At 43.3% G+C, this 14,078-nt stretch overlaps 1 protein-coding gene across 1 annotated transcript; it reads left to right on the top strand.

The window, feature by feature from the left end:
• The first annotated feature begins 9,847 nt into the window (after positions 1-9,847).
• LOC105358727 lies at positions 9,848-13,275 on the top strand. The gene is made up of 6 exons (XM_023948874.1): positions 9,848-9,914; positions 11,682-11,727; positions 11,803-11,885; positions 11,980-12,090; positions 12,674-12,950; positions 13,036-13,275. The coding sequence occupies exons 3-6, from the start codon at positions 11,806-11,808 to the stop codon at positions 13,246-13,248; spliced, it is 681 nt and encodes a 226-aa protein (XP_023804642.1). The 5' UTR covers positions 9,848-9,914; positions 11,682-11,727; positions 11,803-11,805; the 3' UTR covers positions 13,249-13,275.
• The last annotated feature ends 803 nt before the right edge of the window (positions 13,276-14,078 follow it).

Here is a 14,078-nt window from a genome sequence, read left to right as displayed (position 1 = left end):
AAGCTCATGTCAGGCATCATTGCAACCAAGATAAACAGGCACATGGATCAATTCATGAGTAACACACAGAAGGGCATTGGTAGAGACTCCAGAGGAGCCAAACACCAACTCCTGGTCGACAGAACAGTCGCCCAAGACTGCAAGTCACGACACACCAACCTGTGCACAGCCTGGATTGATTACAAGAATGCCTATGACGCAATGCCACACACATGGATCACTGAATGCTTGGAGCTGTACAACATCAACAGGACTCTAAGAGCCTTCATAGGAAACTCAATGAAGCTGTGGAAAACCACCCTTGAAGCCAATGGGAAGCCACTTGCACAAGTGTCCATCAAATGTGGGATATACCAAGGTGATGCTCTGTCCCCACTGCTGTTCTGCATAGGTCTGAACCCCCTCAGCCAAATAATCAACAATACTGGCTATGGATACCGACTCAGAAATGGGGCCAACATCAGTCACCTCCTCTACATGGATGACATCAAGCTATATGCTAAGAGCGAGCGTGACATTGACTCCCTGATCCACACCACCAGGATCTACAGTACTGACATTGGGATGTCATTCGGGCTCGAGAAATGCAGCCGGATGGTGACAAAGAGAGGCAAGGTAGTCCACACAGGAGGGGTCTCACTCCCAGAAGGAACAATAGCAGACATCGAGGACAGTTACAAGTACCTTGGAATTCCACAGGCAAATGGCAACCTGGAGCAGGCAACAAGGAAAGCTGCAACAGCTAAATACCTCCAACGAGTAAGGCAAGTCCTGAGAAGCCAGCTCAATGGCAAAAATAAGACCCGGGCAATAAACAGCTACGCACTGCCAGTTATCAGATACCCTGCAGGAATAATAAGATGGCCAAAGGAAGAGATACAGACCACGGAAGTTAAAACACGAAAGCTCCTCACCATGTATGGAGGGTTCCATCCCAAATCCAGCACCCTGAGACTGTATGCTAGCCGCAAGGAAGGAGGCCGAGGACTAGTGAGCGTAGAAGCCACTATCCAGGATGAAACATCCAAGATGCATGAGTACATCAAGCTCAAGGCCCCAAATGACAGTGTGCTCAGTGAATGTCTCAGGCAATGGAGAGCAGAGGACACAGTGCTGGAGGACAGATCCTCATGGAAGGACAAACCCCTGCATGGGATGTACCACCGGACCATAACTGAAGTCGCTGATATCAAGAAGTCCTACCAATGGCTAGAAAGGGCTGGCCTACAGGACAGTACTGAAGCGCTCATCCTGGCAGCTCAGGAACAAGCCCTGAGCACCAGAGCGATAGAGGCTCAGATCTACCACACCAGACAAGACCCAAGGTGTAGGCTGTGCAAAGAGGCCCCTGAAACAATCCAGCACATAACTGCAGGATGTAAGTTGCTGGCAGGTAAAGCATACATGGAGCGCCACAATCAAGTGGCTGGAATAATATACAGGAACATGTGTGCAGAATATGAACTGGAAACCCCAAGGTCAAAATGGGAAACACCTCCGAAGGTGGTAGAGAATGAGAGGGCAAAGATCCTGTGGGACTTCCAGATCCAGACTGATAGGATGGTAATGGCAAACCAACCAGACATTGTAGTGGTGGATAAAGAACAGAGGAAAGCCGTTGTGGTGGATGTGGCAGTGCCAAGCGATGGAAACATCAGGAAGAAGGAACATGAGAAACTGGAGAAATACCAGGGACTCAGAGAAGAACTGGAGAAAGCCTGGAAAGTGAAGGTGACAGTGATGCCTGTGGTAATTGGAGCACTCGGGGCAGTAACCCCCAAGCTGGAGGAGTGGCTACAACAGATACCTGGAAAGACCTCAGACCTCTCAGTCCAGAAAAGCGCAGTGCTAGGAACAGCTAAGATACTGCGCAGGACCCTCAAGCTCCCACGCCTCTGGTAGAGGACCCGAGCTTGGAGGAGAAACCACCCGCGGAGGGTGAAAGGGGCGTTTTTATATATATATATATATATATATGTATATATATATATATATATGTATTTATTTATTTATTGCTGGATCTGTGGAAAATGAATCCATTTCTTTTGGAAGACTTTCTCCAAAAGAAAAAGTTGGTGGAAACGGCACTTTGTTCACCTGTTCGAAGTCCTGTTGGACCTCAATGATTTTTGTATTCCTTGCATTTTAAGCTTGTCAGGTTTGGGACCAGAAGTTTCTGTTTCCATTCAATCTAAAGTAGCATTGGAATAACTACACCTTTCACATTTGAAGAATATCTCCTTCCTTTACATCTTCATTTTTTTGCTATGAAAAAAAAGTCCATGTGTTCAAACCATAAAACATATTTTCTAAATGTATACATATCACCTTTGTAGAGCTTGAAGAGCTTAAAGCTTAAAGTTCAATATTTCAAATTTGTTTTAGAAGTCTGACAGAGTGTTTTCTAAAACGCCGTTGCATTTGGTTACATTAAAACTGAGCAGAAGTGTGGATCCACACTTTGTCCTTTGTGATAAGCTGAATTCAGGTTTAGGATCCTATTCTGATTTTCTTTTTACTCTCTTTGCAACTGCAGAAATGCATTAAACATATTTACCGGTAATGTCTTGTTATCTGTATTTTTATTTTAGGCTATGTTTAAATGTCACTTTGTATTCTGGGCTTGTAGTTAAAGCAGGAGCTCCTCCACTGTGGTCAGATGTTCCTCAAAATCTCTCACACAGTGTATGCTTGCAGTAGTTTCAGCAGGGGACCTTCAAGTTTTGGTCCCTGAGCCACTTAGTTATCACTTTTACCTTATGGCACGGTGCTCCATCGTGCTGGAAAATGCATTGTTTTTACCAAATTGTTGGAAGAAGTTGCTGTTGGAGGGTGTTTTGGTAACAATCTTTATTCATGTCTGTGTTTTGGGGCAAAGTTGTGAGTGAGCCCACTCCCTTGGATAAGACACTACACATAAATGGACTAAGGATTTTTACTGATGGGATGACACAGGACTGACTGTACCGATCACCTTTTCTTTTCTGGACAATCCAGATGCCCTAACAATCGGAAAGAGAATTCATTGGAGAATATGACTTTGCCCTAGTCCTCAGCAGTCCATTTGCCATACTTTTTGCAGAAGATCAATCTGTCTCAGATTTTCTCAGGGAAGTAGCTTCTTTGCTGTGCTTTTTTGCTGCCCTTCTTGACACCAGGCCATCTTCCAAAAGTCTTCGCCTCACTGTGCGTGCAGATGCACTCACACCTTCCTGCTGCCATTCCTGAAAAAGCTCTGCACTGGTGGCCCTCCGATCCCACAGCTGAATTCTCTTTAGGAGACGAGAAGACATTTTTATGCAACACAATGATTGCTTCACGTTTTTCTTTGCAGGTCATCATGTTTTAACCATGGAAGAGCGATGATTTCAAGCGTCACCCTCCTTTTAACATATGTCTGCCATTCTAACCCAGTCAGCCTGACAATGATCTCCAGCCTTGTGCTCGTCAATATTCTCACCTGGGTTAACAAGACTATTTTAAATTTATCTCAGCAGGTCCTTTAATGACAGCAATGAAATGCAGTGGAAAGTTTTTTTTCGGGATTAAGTTCATTTTCATGGCAAAGAAGGACAATAAAATTCATCTGATAACTCTTCATAACATTCTGGAGTGAATGCAAATTCAGTAGCGGACCGTGCATCACACCCTTCAGTAGTGCTACGTTTGAATCACTCAACAACTCATTAACCATTTTATGATGCAGAAATGAACTTTGCATTGTATACTGAAAATTCCTGTAGCCACAATAAATGCCTCTAAATAAACTGAAAAAACAAAACGGTAAACAAATTTCGTTATGCAACAACTGGCATAAAAAAACATTGAAAACAGCCACATAAATTTGGAATATTTTATAAAATATTGATTATTTCACTCATCAAAAATCGGATTATTTAAAGACAAAATCCATCCTCCTCTCTTTCTTCAAAAACAGTTCGATCACCCTGTCTTGTACCGTAATTCCCGGACTATAAGCCGCTACTTTATTCCTGCGCTCACAGCCCTGCGGCTTATTCAGTGACGCGGCTAATTTATGGATTTAATTGGCGGCCGCCATGTATGTACATTCGGACTCAGTGAATAGTTTGAATTTTTTATCTAACACTAAGCACGAGTCATTTGTTTTTCAGCAAACTAAGTAGCCAAACAGCATGGACCTGACTTTAGGTTTTAGACACTTCAGTCATGGTTCAACAAAAAGAAACACGCATGCCCGGCCGCATCCCAGAATCCTTTGGTGCCATTAGACCCAACGTGCACGTGATCGCCGCTACAATATGATGCAGCTTTCAAGTTAAAAGTAATCGTTAAAAGCAGCGTGAAAAAATCCACCATCACCAACGGGTTTGGAAAAGCCGGTCAGCTGCGTGACGGAGAGAACAGCGCATGTGGGAATAACATCAGCCTTTATTTTGTCGGGACACGACTGGAAACACAAATCCACGTGGTCGTTTTAACGGTTTCTAAAGACTGACCGGAATTTTGCATTGAAAAGCTCACAGCCTCCGTGTGAGCTGGAGACATGTTCTCCTGGCTGCTGCTCGTTCACATAGAGCTGCGGGGCCAATGGCAGTCTGAAGGCTCCCACACGTAACAACGCATCCGCCCCTCATCCACAAAACGTACAGTTTTAAGTCCGATTGCTCTGCACAGACACGATTTGCTCCTCCCTGGAGCCGCCCTGGCCAGATGTGTCGGAGAAGATAGGAAGGGGAGCGAGCGCGGAGCTCAGAGGCGTCCGCGGAGCTACAGTGTTTGTTGTGAAAGAAAACTTCTGACTTTTCAGTCGCCGCTGCTTTATTTTACTGCTGTGTGTTTTTTTAACCAGCCCTGTTTGTTCAAGTGGCTGAGTTTTATATATTTTTATGTCACCAACACACGAGACACGCTTGTAGCTTCACACAGGTTCCGCTTTTATTCCTCCTCCCCCCAGGCACAAATCAACACATACAAAGGTTCCTACCCCTTTGTGTCACCTGATACTACATCCCCCTTTCTTAAATGAAGAACGTCAGGGAAACATAACAAAAAGATTTCTCATCAGTAACACTGCACTGCTCCTCTGTAAAGTGTTCATACACATAACCAACATGAAGTGCACATCCTAGTGAAACCATTAACAACTTCATTCATAAAACCACAAACTTCTATCTATGAGGAATGAGATAGACTACTCAGATCCTCAATCTGAGTGTGGGGATTATTCTGACCCCAGAACTCACTCAGTTCCTATTGTTTGAACAAACATAGTCCTTTAGGTACGCTGGCGGCGCCCTGGCTCTTACTGGAAACCGTCTCTCAGGCACTGAAGTCTCCTGTTCCAACTCGTGTTCTTCAGGGGCCATGCTTCCTTTCGTATCTTCCGGGGGAGAAAGAGCAGGTGTTTCTGGTGCCACAGGAGTTGGTGAAAGGTGGTATCTGTTCCTCCGCAGGACCCCCTTTGGTGTATCTATGACGTACGACCTTGGAGTATTTGCAGCCGAAACAACCGTGCCCCTCTCCTGCAGACCCTTAACCCACACATGATCTCCAGGCTGTAACTGAGACAAATCATGTGCTCTATGTCTGCTGTTATAATCTTGCTGAAGCTTTTGTCTGTACTTCTGCTCAATCTCCCTCAGCCTCTTCATATCCGCACCTTCTGGATTAAGCTGAGAAGAAATCATAGGAACAGTCGTTCTTATCCTTCTACCCATCAGAAGTTCTGCAGGGCTGTATCCATTCGCTAGAGGCGCTGAACGATAAGCCATGAGAGCAAGATATGGATCCCCCGACTTCTTGAGAAGATTCTTTACCGTCCTCACAGCTCGTTCTGCCTCACCATTGCTCTGTGGGAAATGCGGGCTTGAAGTCACGTGTTTGAAGTTCCATTAGCGCACGGATTTACGGAAGTGCTCAGAACTAAATTGTGGCCCATTATCCGTGCGCACCTCATCCGGAATGCCGTGTCGTGCAAACACAGATTTAAAGTGTTCAATAACACCTTCAGATGTTGTAGATGTCAGCTTGGCCACCTCAAAATACCTGGAATGATAGTCCACCACAATCAAGTAATGCTGTGAACAAAACTGAAACAGGTCTGCTCCTACTGTGGACCATGGTCTTGTAGGAAACTCAGTAGGAATTAAAGTTTCCCTCAGGTTTGTTCTCTCACGAGCACAGGCATCACATTTTTCTATCATTTCTGTTAACTCTTTACTGAGACCTGGCCACCAAACTGACTGCTTGGCTCTTGCTCTGCATTTGGTTATCCCCAGATGTCCTTCATGCAGCTTTGAAAGAATGTCCTTCTTCAGCGATGCAGGAATCACTATTCTGCTACCGTAAAGTAGCAAACCGCTGTGAACTGAGAGATCTCCTGAGTACTGCAAGTAAGGCTGCAGGGATCTGTCAGCTGAGAATTTATCTGGCCATCCTTCCACGCAGCACTTTTTGAGTTGCTGAACCATGACGTCATTCTCCTGATGAGTCTTAATTTGCTGAAGCCTGCTCTCAGTATCTGGTAGGCTGCTTATGACCGCGTCCACATACAGGTTGATATCTTCCTCCGATAAGTCAGAATCATTCCCTCCAACAGGAGCTCTTGACAGAACCTCTGCCGTTGCGATGTTTTTGCCTGCTACATGAGAGATGGTAAAAGAAAACCTCATCAGTCTCATACGTAAGCGTTGTATGCGGGGTGGCAGCTCATCCAACCTCTTTGAACCCAGCAGTGGGACTAACGGTTTGTGATCCGTTTCCATGTGAAAACATTTCCCGATGAGAAACTCTTGAAACCTCTCACATGCCCACGTCAAGGCCAACGCCTCCTTCTCAATTTGGGCGTAGCGCTGCTCTGTTTCGCTCAAAGCTCTGGACGCATACGCGACCGGTTTCCATCCTCCATTTTTTTTGTTTTTGGAGGAGAACCGCGCCCATCCCATAGGAAGAAGAATCTGCAGACACCAGCGTTTCAGCATTTGGGTTATACAGAGCGAGTCCCGGGGGTGTCGTCAGATCAGCTCTGATACTCTCAAAGGCTTTCTGCTGCTGTGAACCCCAGTTCCACATGTTAGACTTCCTCAGCAGGTCTCTCAGAGGGCGTGTCTTTTCTGCCAGGTGACGCAAAAACTTTCCAAGGTGATTTGCCATTCCAAGAAAACGTCTCACCTCGCTCACATTGGTAGGCTCCTGCATGCCTGTGATGGCTTTAACCTTTTCAGGGTCTGGGCTGACTCCTGATGCTTCAATAATCTGACCCAAGAATTTAATCTTGCTTTTTGAAAACTCACATTTGTCATTTAATGTGACACATGCCTCTTGGAGACGAGATAATGCTCTTCTCAGTCTCTCATCATGTTCTTCTTGTGTGGTTCCCCAGATGAGAACGTCATCCATCTGACACAAAACTCCTTCGAGACCCTCCAGGATACGTGACATTCGTTTCTGGAAGTGCTCGGGTGCAGACGAGATCCCAAAACACAGACGATTGTAGCAGTATCGTCCAAAAGGAGTTATAAAAGTGGTCAACAGAGAAGAGTCTTTAGATAGTGGAATCTGCCAGAATCCAGCATTAGCATCCAACTTTGAAAAGACTTTGGCTCCAGCCAGCTGCCCTAATGTGTTTTCAACAGACGGAAGAGGATGTTTTTCTCTTAACACAGATTTATTCAGTTCGGTTAGGTCAGTGCAGATCCTCACCCTGCCTGTGCATTTTGGCACCACCACCATGGGTGCACACCACTCAGTTGGCTGGTCCACTTTTGAGATGACCCCCTGCTGCTCCATTCGGGTCAGCTCCTCCTTAACCTTTGGCATAAGGGGAAGAGATATGCGTCTTGGTGTGGACAGAGAGAAAGGCTGAGCGTTCGGTTTCAGCACTATGTTGTACTCTCCCTCCATTTTTCCGAGTCCACTGAAAAGCCTAGGGAACTCTCTTTTAACAGTCGCTGTGGAGTCCAGAATGATGTTCTCTACTCTTGCAACCAGCTGTAGAGCAATAGCTGCTGTCCCACTCAGGAGCGGCATACTCAAACCTTTCACAACATAGATGTCCTCCTTTGTGTTTTTGTTATTTTTGTGAAGGTTAGCTGTGAACATACCTTGGACTTGTAACCGTGAACCTCTTGGTCCTCGTAAGACTTTTGTTGGCTTCTCCAGCTTGCCAAACTGTCCTTCTTTGTACAGCGTCTCTGAAACTGCAGTCACATCAGCTCCAGTATCAATTTTAAACACTGTGCTATGGCTGCTCACATCCAATTCTGTGATCCAAGGACTTATTGTGTTTTTATCAGACATTGAACCTAAGAAAGCAAATCCATCATTTGAGTCCTCTGTCACCATAGCAATTTTCATGTCTTTCCTCTGTTTGGTTCTGCAGACTCTTGCATAATGTCCCTTTTTCCTGCACTGATTGCACACTGCTTCACGTGCTGGGCATTGCTGCATGCTATGTCCTCTTGAATCTCCACATCTAGTGCACTGAATTACTGTGTCCTGTGTGTGTGTCTTTACTTTTTGGCGGTGTGGCGGTGCTCTTGACTTCGCTCGCGCGCCGCCGTGTTGACGCGCGTGCACGCCATCCACCTGCACATCCGCTCTGAAGTTACTGTGAAGCATCTCTTGCTGCTTTTTAACCTGCTCTCTCTGTCGTGCTCTATTAACTGCTTTTTCTAACGTCAGCTCTGGATCCATCTGTAGTTGTTCCGATAACCGTTTGTCTTTCAAACCCACAACAAATTTGTCTCTCACCATCTCGCTGTGAAGAGCGCCGTAGCCGCAGTGCTCCGCCAGGCATTGCAGCGCAGTGTGGAAGCTGTCGACCGTCTCTTCCATCTCCTGCTGTCATTGGTTGAACTTTGCTCTTTCAAAAATTATATTTCTGCGAGCCACGAAATGAGTGTCCAGCCTTGTCTTGACTGTGTGGAAGTCGACTGCCTCCTCCGGACTCAGGTGCAGCGAGACCAGAATATCCTCGGCTTCCTCCCCCATGGAATAAATCAGCGCATTCACTTGGTTCTCCTCGGCTTGAGTCTCCAAACCAGACGCAATCCGGAACCTTTCAAAACGTTTTATCCACTTAAGCCAGTCATCTGCCTTGAAGGAAAACTTCTGAGGTGGGGGTACCTGGAATCGACTCATGGCGGCCGTCCCGGACTTCGATGGCGACTACGAGCGGCGAAATCCACACTATTATTTTTTTCCTGAGTTCTTCAGTTCAAACCCCTCCTGGGTTCACTTCTGACACCATGTTCAAGTGGCTGAGTTTTATATATTTTTATGTCACCAACACACGAGACACGCTTGTAGCTTCACACAGGTTCCGCTTTTATTCCTCCTCCCCCCAGGCACAAATCAACACATACAAAGGTTCCTACCCCTTTGTGTCACCTGATACTACACTGTTAGTACCATAATGCTGCCGCGACACAAGCGGAAGGAGAGCGGTTCCTTTTCGCCCCTCCATCCACTGCTGCTATTGCTCATTCTTAAACACTTACAACAGTGAGGCGAGCCGGGCGTTGGCCCCGCCTTTATGGAAGTTTTTCTGTGCCATCAGATTCTGAATATTTTTAATCCTTGAATTTTCTATCTGAATTTTTTTTACCTTTGAATTCTCATTCTGAATTTTTATAACCTTTGAATTTTCATTCTTAATTTTTACATCCCTTGAATTTTTATTCTGAATTTTTATAACCCTTGAATTTTCATTCTAAATATTTTTTAACCCTAAGATTTTGATCTCCCAAAAATTCAATGTAAAAAATTGCGACGGGGAAGACGCTGCTTCTTTTGTGCCACCAGCACAACTAGTCGATCTAAGAACACATCGATATCCAGCCAATCAAGTCATGAGAACGACATGACGTCAGCGTTCGGTACGTTTTACAGAAGTCCAAAAGATGGCAGCAAACTCGGCAGGCGGTTCATCGGTGAGTCATTAATTAATCCTTTATATCTCTCTATTATCGTCTTATTGACGTCGGCTTATATAGCACAAAATCGTGCATCTTTTGTTGATATTTTATTTTATCAATTTTTCCCGCGGCGAACTATGTGTCATTTTTCAGCTTCCGGGTTCAGACCGTTATTGCTTATAACGGAGCAGAGAGGCGGTTTCCGACTATAGAGCGAGATGATTTTCTAATGTGCTTTTACTTGTGTTGTGATTATTATTGAGTTCATAATGATGAATGAATGAATCTTTGCTCATAATTTTCTAAGTCCATACATGTGGCCAGTGCTTTATTCTTTACCGAATTTACTAGGAATAACTTAGGGTTAGGCTAATACGTGTCAAAAACCTTTAGCTTCGTTCAGATGAATTTATATTTAACGCCACAATGTGCATCTTGGCTGCAGGTAAATATGTGGGAATAGAATCCGCCTTTTTTTCTGGACGTGACTATTCACTGTCCCAAAGCCGATCCTCTGATTGGAGACACAGTTCTCCCGCGTCCAGCAGCTCACTCATGCAGAGCCGGCGGACAGAAGTCTCCTTTTTGCAACAGTAAATAAAACTTAGATACGATAACCGCCATTACGTAAATGGGAAAATAAAAAAACAATTTATTTTTATTTTAATTGGAAAAACGAATGTTGGATGGATTGTTGTTGCTGTAATGCCTTCGGGTGCAGGGCGGGGGCATACCCCAAAACAATAAGTCACTGGCTTCTGTTTTAGTGGTTACAAGGAGGCAAAATTTTCATGTCTATATTTAGGAGTTATCGACAATACAAGCTGGAAATCTGCAAATGTCCGTCAGATTTAACAAGACTCTAATTCTGTCTTTTTTTTTCTTTATCTCTCTTCTAGGAACTTCTACAACATATTTTTGAGAGACTTCGCTCCCGTTTGGAACATGTTCTTCAGCGCTTACCCCTAGATCTGGACTTCTTAGACCTCATGTGCACTCAAGAACATGTCTTTTTAAATGCTTTGTCTAGTCAGTTAACAGTCTGTCCTGCTATTTTAGAGGAACTGACACATCTGCAAAGACTTATTAGTTCTGAAAAAGAAAGAACAAACAGTTGCATTGCTGTTGTGCAATGGGAGCAGGGTCCAGCTGGGCGACAACGAATGGCACTATCCTCAGACTACCTTTGTAGCCTTCTGGAACTTAATCTTCCAGTCACATGCATAGCCAAACTCTTGGGTATGTCCAGAAGAACAGTTTACAGACGTATGAATGAATCTGATCTTTCAGTGAAAGGACTATATAGCACCATGTCAGATGAAGACTTGGATCAGTGTGTCAGAGAAATAAAATCCAGGCAGCCTAATTCTGGGTATCGAATGACGAAGGCTCTGCTGCAAGCCCAAGGACATAGAGTGCAGTACAACAGAGTCAGAGCATCCATGCATCGTGTAGACACCTCAGGTGTCCTGTCACGTATGGTCCATCTAGGATGCATTGCTCGACGAACGTACTCTGTTCCAGGCCCCATGTCCTTGATACACATAGATACCAACCACAAACTAATACGGTATGTTATTTCTGAATTATATATTCTTGATAACGTGAACCTTAATGCAAAGTTTGCGTTGAAGTACAGTTGCAAATGATATGCATGTTATTTGATCAAGTGCTTTGTTGATGTTACTTACCATGCAGCACAAAGAAAAACACATTTGAATTATATTTAACTTTTTTGGTTTAAAAAAAAAAACATTTTTTTTTCCTTTTTCTTACTTTCAGCTACAGCATTGTCATTTTTGGTGGCATTGATGGTTTTTCACGCAAAGTAAGCACACTTGTCAATAAAATCACACTTGTTTAGATGCTTATTCCTCATAATGGTGTTTTTATTCTTCTTCAGATAATGTATCTTGGTACAGCATCCAACAACCTGGCAGCAACTACACTCCAAAGGGCAGTTGAAAAGTTTGGTTTTCCTCTGAGGTTAGGAGGTATTTTTTAATTCCAATTTGACATTTAACCAATATTTTCTAAGCACCATTACATATTGTATACTTTTTTTAATTCTTTATATTAGGGTACGTGCTGATCACGGGGGAGAAAACGTAGACGTTGCACAACTCATGTTTACGGTCTGTGGCACTGGAAGAAGCAGCTTCATTTCTGGAAAAAGTGTTCACAACCAAAGGTTTGTTTGTTTTAAGAACCTGATATGTGAGTTGTTGTTTTTTTGTACACCAAGTAGTAATAGGACAACTGCACTGTCAAAGCATGTGCTACTTTAAGTTGGATTTTAGCACACATTTCATTATAAGAAAAATGTATAAATTTAACACAAATCTTGTATGGGTTTAAGCTCTGGAGATTTCAATGGTCAATTCATATGTAAAAATGATTGCCCGAACCACTTTTTAATTGTTTAGGTCTCTCGTGATTTTGGACTAGCATGTTATGTTTTTGTTCATATAACTTTTCCTGAGATATTATGGATCACATCAGAAATACTTTATTGATCCCACACGTGGGAAATTAGTTTGTCACCATAGCAACTGACAGCAGAGGGAGAAAAAAAGACTAAGAATAATATAAAAAAAGAACAAGAACAAAGAAAATGTAACATAAATGCAAACAAGGTAGTACAATTTAAAAAGCTATTTGCAGAACAGTGCATGTTTAAGTGTTCATTTAAAACACAATTTTTGCAATTTCCTACAAAAAGATTTATAATGGAATACTCCATTTACTGAATCACTGTTTTTGTAATGACCTAGGATTGAGCGGCTCTGGAGAGATCTGTGGGTTGCTGTGACCAGCACATACTACAATGTTCTCCACCACCTTGAAGAAGAGGGATTCCTCAGCATTGCAAGTGTTCAACACCTCTTCTGCTGCCACTATGTATTTTTACCACGTATACAGGATGACCTGGACACTTTCTGCAGTGGTTGGGATAATCATCCTTTAAGAACAGAAAGTAACATGACTCCTAACCAGCTGTGGGTACTGGGTCGTGCACGTCATCCCATTCCCGAACCAGAGAACATAGAGGTATATACAAATATATAGATAACTTTGTGATGTTGGTTTGTTTGCTCTTTACCCTTTATTTATTTCTCTGGCTTGCATACCTCAGGGCATGGAGATTCCACATATTGAGTGGGAGGAGAGTGGACTTCCTCATCAGGACCATTCAGACGTCGTTGTGCCAAACATCAACTGCCCACTGACAGATGAACAAATGGCAGCTTTAAGAAGAGCAGTTGACCCAAGAGCTGAATCAGACTCCTTTGGCTCTGATGTTTACATTGCAGCTATTCAGTTTTGTGAACATTTTTTTCCACAATAAAGGAAAAAAAAATCTGTTAAGAGGCCAGTGGGATCAGTTTCATCAATGGTTTATTTGAGAGCAAAATCTCAATGTTTTTTTTTTTTTTTAAACAAAAACAGTAAAACACGTGACATTCAATGCCACAACAAACTTCCTGATCTAACAAAACCTTTTTTTAGTCTCTGTAATGACCTGGAATTTTTAAGGTCTCGTAGCAGGTGGAGGCTGTGGGATAGCTGCTTCTGACGATCTCCACAGACAGGCTCTTCGGTAAAATCTCCCATCCAGTCCAAAATTTGGCTAAATTCATCGATTCAACTGCCGTTCCTGTAAGCATCAATGAAGCAAAATCCACAATAAAGATTATGTTTCAATTTATTTGTCAAAAATAATTTAACTTTACAATTCTTAAACTGTGTGTCAGTGTAGCTTTAAGGCTAATTTGGAAAAATATGGTTTTTTTTTTTGTTTGTTTTTTTAGTTTTTTTTTTTTACTTGTCCTGTCCAACAGCTAGGCAGACAGATGAGAGCTGAGGGCCTCTTGTGTTGGACATATTTTACTTTAACAAGAGGGGTTATTAATCTTCAGACAAACCAAAGGTATGTCTGAATAAACCCCTTTTGTAATTGAGGCCAAACTTTATTAATTTCAATCATGTTTGAAAATCTTTGGTGTTGGACCGGACGGAAAAGGAAAGAGGGGAAAAAGAGAGAGGGACGTTAGAGAGAGGGGGGGTAGGAGGGTGATAATAGGAGGGGAAGGGGGGTAAGACCATGAAGCAGCATAGAGCAGACAAGTTTACTGGTTGTTTATCATTACGGTACGGTTCAAATGTAGTACAAAAAGG

The sequence above is a fragment of the Oryzias latipes genome, chromosome 18 (genome assembly GCF_002234675.1).
Source record: "Oryzias latipes chromosome 18, ASM223467v1".
NCBI classification, from domain to species: domain Eukaryota; kingdom Metazoa; phylum Chordata; class Actinopteri; order Beloniformes; family Adrianichthyidae; genus Oryzias; species Oryzias latipes.
This window is presented reverse-complemented; position numbering and strand designations above follow the sequence as displayed.

Excerpts from the sequence above, each read along its gene's own strand:
- LOC105358727 (XM_023948874.1), top strand. The coding sequence starts at position 11,806 with ATGTATCTTGGTACAGCATCCAACAACCTGGCAGCAACTACACTCCAA. Across the intron at positions 12,091-12,673 it reads AAAAGTGTTCACAACCAAAG|GATTGAGCGGCTCTGGAGAG; the intron begins GTTTGTTTGTTT and ends GTAATGACCTAG. Across the intron at positions 12,951-13,035 it reads CCGAACCAGAGAACATAGAG|GGCATGGAGATTCCACATAT; the intron begins GTATATACAAAT and ends TGCATACCTCAG.